Source organism: Zingiber officinale, chromosome 11B (genome assembly GCF_018446385.1).
Source record: "Zingiber officinale cultivar Zhangliang chromosome 11B, Zo_v1.1, whole genome shotgun sequence".
In the NCBI taxonomy this organism is placed as follows: Eukaryota; Viridiplantae; Streptophyta; class Magnoliopsida; order Zingiberales; family Zingiberaceae; genus Zingiber; species Zingiber officinale.
In genome coordinates, this window is record NC_056007.1 from 84,169,575 (window position 1) to 84,176,672 (window position 7,098).

Sequence of the window (7,098 nt, forward strand, 5' to 3'; positions counted from 1 at the left end):
ACCATCCATGATCTTCGAATAGCTTTCGATCATTTGTCCCGACCCAAACTATAAGAAACAGTAAATCCAAGAAGAGATCATAACTAATTATAATCAAATCATGACTATAATCCAACCGTAATTATAAGTGATCCATCCCTGATCCACCTTGTAATTGACCAGAGTATCTGCCCTCCTTACATATAAAAATCATAGTTGATAAATGCAAGCTCATCATAATTATATGTACATTCATCTTCTGTTGCAACTCGGACCAAGTAATGACAAGCCACACATGAAATATCAACTCGGATGTAAAATGCCGGCCCAAATAATTGATACAAACACAACTTTAACATATACAAGGTCAAACTGGCAGCTGCTGGCCTAAATTATGAAACATGTATGAAGAACCAACTCTTTCCAGACAAAACACCGGATGCGTGAGCATGACCTAATGACCCCGTCAAGGCCCACTCCTTAATACATAAAATTGCATTTTGATTATGCAAGAAAACTGATAACCCGGTTCAGAAACTACAAATAATGCAAGCAGCAACGTCCATGAGTGGTACGAGATAAGAACTTGTTGCTCCAAACTATGATGATCAAACATGTCTTTGCGCACCAGGTGGTGCAGTAGGCATGGGGAAATTGTAGTTAGCACCCGTAAATTGAGGAGCTTCCACCACGTATGGACTCTGCCACCGAGAAACAAAATTAGATTTTACTTCAAAATAAACTAATCCGTTATATATATTCTGCAAAAACAGAAAAGAAAATGAGAAGAAACCATACAGAGGCTTCACAGTGCCAAATTTAGTCAAACTAGTATAATTGATGGAAAATTGGCATTGCCGGACTAATTAGTTTAGATTGCAATGCCTGATTATAGGAAAGCAGCATTACCTGGGTAGCTGCGGAGCTAGCATATGATGTTTGCTCAGTAGTGGATTTTGGGGATGTGTCTGGAGAACTGCCGTCGTTGGATCTATCAGTTCCACCTAATTTGTTATGAGCTGCGCCGCCAGTCAATGATGATTCACTTCCATTATTAAGTTTAACCCTCTATTGAAAACAATAACTTTAGTTTCCACTTTTCAAGGCACTCACTACAACTTACCACTGAATATCTTGACATATACAGTTAAATATATCTGCAAATAGTGTGAAATCTTATAACAGCTATTATAAATAACTATTTGATACAGAAGCGTGTGGAGAATTAGTAGTGAATATGGGAGTTTCATTTAAGTGAACCACAGGCCAGGCCGGAACATACAACAGCCAGAACAAATGATTGAACAGCTGATATCAACAGTGAAGGCTAGTTGGAGGTTGCAGAAAAATGCAGATGGAATTTAAATGAAATTAACTCTCATTGCAATATTTTCTGAGGTGTCGTGGGTTTGAAGTCTCTTTTGCACCATGGTTGTAAAGAAAAAGATTAAATAAAGAGTACACATTCGATGATGTTAAAGATGTTTATACCTGAAATATTTTCCCCAGAACTTTCAGACCTTTGGCTCGAGCACGGAGTTCCTCCTTTTTGACATTGTTTTCTTGAAGCACCTAAATTCAAATTAGCATGACTAGTGAATAAGGTAATTAGGATGACAAAGCAAATAATATCATCTCAGAAAACACAGGTTGAGAAGGAAAGACCATCAGACAAACACGGGACAAGGTGGCTTCAATATCAGCAACATTAAGCTTCCACAAGGAATCGATCATCACTTTTTTATGATTCTGCATATATTCTTCAAGTTCTTCCTCTGTATAATTACCTTCTGCACTAAGATGCTTTTTAAGGTCTTCCTGTAGCTGCATTAGTGCAATGGCACCTACATATATAGAAAAATGTAAGAAACTACGTAATATCTATGGAACTCATGTACTATGATTTTTTTTTCTTGAAAAAATCATTAATGGAAAGATAGTATGAGCTATGTCTAGGTATTAGGTTGTCACAAGGATAGGCATAGCTTGTTCATTTGTTGTGAAGTCCATGTATGCATGACCATATAATGCAAACCTGTTGCAGCAGTTACTTGTGACTTTATGAAGTGGCCTTTGTTTCTAAACCATTCAGCAACAAATGGCACACCCAAGTACATGGCCTTTTTTCCAAGCTCTTTTGCAGCCTGTCTCACATAGATGTAGCCTATAGTATTCAGCATATCTACTCCATAAGCTGTACAAGGAAAAGTAATAATAAATTAATAATAATAATTAGATTAATCAGGTAGCCACTTGATATGGCCTTATGGCAAAATAGTAAGCATGACAAGTGTTTTTAAGTGAGATGCATAAGCTGTCTAGAAAATAGTTTGATTAATCAGATGGCCTTATGGGGAAATAGTGAACATGTCTGTATCATAAGATGTAATCTAAGAAAAGTTGAAGGCATTGAAAACAGAAAACGTAATCTAGATCATTCATAGAATTAAGGCAAAGAGAGTCCTTAATGGATCTGAAATGCAAGTCATAGGATATGACATTTGGATGTTGACATAATCCTGAACTTGAGAAATTACATTTCTATGCTTAAATTTAACTATCTAGAACAGGCAGAAGAATTGAACTTTCACAGCATTATGCCAAAGATCTTCATTAATAGACTTGAAATAGGCAATATGCAAATCATTGGATAGGATTTTAGGATGTTTAGATAATCCCATAAATTGAAATGCTTGATCTTGATTATATTATCAAACTTCACGTTGCAAAATCTTCAAATATTTCAGATTATTTTTCTTATAATGCAACCATATTGCCTCTTCTACAAATTGAACACCTTCAGCCTCCAAAGTGCAGAATAGAATTTTTTTTTTTCCCTCTTCTAGGAATCAAACACCTCAGCCTTCCAAGTGCAGAATAGAAAACAATTTAACTCCATAAACACTATTGGCAGATTTGATTAATGCTGGAAGTTGTAATTGTTCTATACAACTATCATCAGATTCTTGACGCTTAACAAGTTAGAAACAACACTGGCAGATCTGATAAGTTCTATAAGTTGTACTTGTTCAAACAGACACGACCTTCAGATTCTTGACACTTAACAAGTCAGAAACAACTAAAGAGATAAAGTGATGGACACCTGCATTAGAAAGCCTCGTGACCTCAGCTTCAGCATGACTAACAAATTCGTCTATGTTTCTTTGAACATACTGGTGGAGTCGGTTTTTCAGTATGTCTGCAAGTTTCTCCTCTCTTTCTTTCTGAATGGCCTAGGTAAAAACTTCAGGATCAGCTCACATGTTAATATGCTTACAATAAAGGAATTTATCAATAGACAAGTTTGAGATTGTAAAATTGCACACTAACGAAAACTCTTGTCACCCAAGCAGAAATAATTTACTAGAAGTTTTAAGGTACAACTAATTGTCTTCTTTTTCATGACTCGGTTGGCATCAGCATTAACCCAAACCTTACATAACATGTGTGTGCGTGTGAGAGAGAATGTGAATTTATGCACAAATGGAGGTTGCTAGAGTTAAACCAAAGTGAAATGCAATGAAAGTTTTTCCAAGTAATTCATCTTATTCTCTTTTGAGCATTTTTCAATTCCTCGAGACAGAATAGATACACATAATAGAAACATATTAGAAGTAGGCAATCACATATAGATACCCTCATTTCTTCTTGCAACTTTTTGGCATCGATTTTTTCCCCTTCAGTGAAAATATCAAGTGAAGCCATTGATGCCATGGCAAGCTGACCAATATAGTCCTCAAATAGCTCACTCCCAAAAAGCATTGCAAAAATTGCTGCAGGGTCGATAATTGCTTCCCTGTAAGTACACAAGTATGCAAAAAATCAGCCCATTCAATATTACTGGTCATTGATTTTGAATGAATTGCAAACAAAAACTTTTCCTTTTGAAACAAGATGAAGATTTGATGCCACCATTTGTACACATAATAGTAGCATCTTGTTATTTGTGGTATATTGAAAATTATTATCAAAAGGTAGCTTACGTGGAAATGCCTGATTTTCCATATGCGTCATAAGCTTGACGTTGTGTGGGATCACTTAACACTTGGTATGCCTCTCCTAAAGCCTGAACAAGATTAGGGGTTAGTAAAGCTTGAGAGTCAAATAAACAACAAGCTCAAGACAGCAATAATGTGCAAATTTGCAAAAAATCTTTGGCAGGTTAGTAATCTTCTGCTTTCATCAATTTGTGCACTAATCAAATGTACAACATTTATATACCATCATTTACACACGCGCGCACAAAAACAAGCAAAAACAAAAAACAAAAAAACAAAAACAGAATACATAGAATGAATTGGTAAAGCCGAGGTTTGAAGTCTTGGTGTTGGGACAACATTCCATCTCAGCATGAATGATTCCTTTCCTGTGCCTGCCAATGCCAATACACAACAATTGGAATTTTGATAAAATCATACTTACTCATCTTCAACACCTGCAATCATTCATGTTGTTCTAAAGATTGGGGAGCAGCAAGGAGGCTAGTCAAGTTGTCCATTACAATGTTTGTTTGAGAATTGAGAATGCCTTTTAAGAATTCAGAGTCCCAGCACAAGTATGAATTTCATTATTCATCTTCAAAGTATGTCAATATATGTGTTCAAGCCAGTGTGTTGCATGCCAATGATCTTACATGGTCACATGGAAAAGTGTGACAGTCCAAATAGGGCTTATACTGTGATAGCCCAAGTTATATTAGCCCTCTAAGTGACTAGTCATTTTAAAATAAAATGGGTTCTTCCCCGCTTACATGTTATCAGAACCAGGAACATATTTAACAGTTATGGTGATTGTGCCGGGCTGGTTGAAGCCCAGTGCTCCATGCTTATAATGTCATGGGGATATGTGTGGTGGCATAAGTTTTGGATATATTGAGAGGAATTCCCCTCAAAAGTGGTTAAGCATTCTGAGAAGGCATGCACTCCTCTTCGCTTTTAATAGAATCAAAAAGCAAGAGCTACACCAATCATCAGTAGGATATATTGAGATGTAAGCCAAAGATTACAGAAGACTGAAAAAAAAAAAGATATCAAATGTTACTACTAAACCAAAACTAATAAAATCTAACTGGTATATTTATTGGCTTAAGCAATTTCAACAATAGTCACTTCTGTAAAAAGAAAAAAAGATAAAAAAGAAACATATCACTTGCCTGAAAATTTTGGGCTGCAAGAGGATCATTTGGGTTTTTATCAGGATGCACCTGCCTTGCCTACCAATAGCAAAGTGACAATAAAATTAAGATTATTAGATGAAGAATGCCAAGAAATATTCGGCAGTTATAAAGTACAACAATTGGAAAAGAAATATTTCAGCAGAGAAATTATAATTTAAGGCTTTCAGCACTTTCACTTGAGTTTCCCTTCATCATTTGTGTATGTGATAACTGTGAAAACCTCTAATATGCAATTCTTTTGCAAGGAGATAGGCCATAGTTCACGAATTGCTATTAGCAATCAAATACCCAACTAAAATTTTGAAATTTGATCTCATTTTTTCAATATTTTTGCAAGCTATTCTGAAGATCCTTTCTAAGAACCCATAGTATTCCATAGCATAGGAGGCCAAAATATGTAAAACAAGGAAAGAAATGAGAAAAAAACTAACAACGAGCAAAAGTAAGGCCATATGCTAGCATAATCAATTTTTTCATTTTCATTTTTATGAAAAGGCTAGGTAGCCTAAAAACAGTTTGACTCGTACATTATGGTGCTCCTCCAGAGATGCAATTACTATTAGAACACTATGAGAACAGATAACCCTACACTCTCTAACACTTATAACGAAATAACAATGTCAAACTTCATAAGCAATCTAATGTCATAGCATTAACAGGTCTTTAGTCCAGAATGCGAAAAAAGCACCACAATAGTTTGAAAAGGTATGGGACAAAAAGAAGACAGGAGAAGCACCAAAAGTGGTACTTTGAGAAGTAAAGGCTAACGGAAGCCTGGCGGACAGTGGAGGGTCGCCTGGGGTATTGCATAAAATCTCCCTAATATATTCCAATTGCGAAATGCAAAAATAGGTCATCTAAGGATCTCAGATCCACAACTATTACGAGGGGGATTCCGCCGGAAAGAGGAGTTAGAACAACTGTGAAATCCAATAATTCAACGACTACCTTATAGTACGAGCCAAACTAGACGTGAGGATGACGGACAAGCGCAAAACGGAGGCAGATAGAAAATTGAGTGAGAATGACCGAGTAGAATGAAAAGCCTAATACCGGCAAGGAAGAGGAACTGACCTTCATGTAGTAGGCCTTCTTGATCTCGGCCTCCGTGGCTGAAGGGCTGACACCAAGCACGTCATAGTAATCGGTCTCCTTTACCATCTCCGCCGTCCCCTCCGCACTGTCTCCTCTCCACTTTCTCCTCCTTCCGCTCAGGTCTTATCTACCAGCCTCGAGCCTACAGCAGCAGAACGAATCTGCACCGGCGATCGGATCCGATCTGCAACACCAGCAAAATCTCCCTTCTGCGCGTCGAGGAACCAAAATCGAATCCCCTTACTTCCCAAATCCTCTCTCTCTCTCACACACAATCCCCGCGTCGTTGGTGTCACAAACAAGCCATCTGGGAGTCTTTTCCTCGGTGGAAATGGAAAAGGGACGATGAAGGAGGAAGCTGAAAGGAAGGGCAGATGGGATGGGAAAAGGTTTGATGATGCAGGACGGTGCCTGATTCGGTGAAGGTGGATCGGTCTCGTTCCAATCAGTCAGCCGACCTCAGATTGATTCTACCGGGCGCGCCGCGTGCTGCTGGCCAACGTGGACCCGGAAGCCATTTTATAATCCCAAAACTCGCCTGCTCGCACCAACTCAATTTCCAATTCTCCAACCGCAGCAAATATTATATTAATATAACTGCCAATTTTCCTTTTTCATGTTATGCAAGCAAATTCGACTTCCAAATTAACTTGGTAAATTTCCAGAAGGTCAATTGCTTGACGAGTTTGAATGGATAATGTTTCATTTTGCTCGAATTTTTTTATAGGCGATTCGGTTCCCCGTCGCCGGAGCATTTAAGATGAGTGGATGGGAAGCTTCTTAATCGCCATCGAACACCACAGAGAAGGGGAGAGCCTCCCTATCGCTGCATCGTAATAGTCAAACGA

General features: G+C 37.8%; 1 protein-coding gene across 1 annotated transcript; it reads right to left on the bottom strand.

Annotated features, from left to right (window-relative positions):
• Window positions 1-290: 290 nt before the first annotated feature.
• Window positions 291-6,736, bottom strand: LOC122034201 (chaperone protein dnaJ 10-like). The gene is made up of 10 exons (XM_042593342.1): window positions 6,230-6,736; window positions 5,132-5,191; window positions 3,963-4,045; window positions 3,616-3,775; window positions 3,083-3,212; window positions 2,015-2,173; window positions 1,645-1,823; window positions 1,471-1,551; window positions 889-1,047; window positions 291-680 (listed from the first exon to the last, which is right to left on the bottom strand). The coding sequence occupies exons 1-10, from the start codon at window positions 6,314-6,316 to the stop codon at window positions 588-590; spliced, it is 1,191 nt and encodes a 396-aa protein (XP_042449276.1). The 5' UTR covers window positions 6,317-6,736; the 3' UTR covers window positions 291-587.
• Window positions 6,737-7,098: the final 362 nt, after the last annotated feature.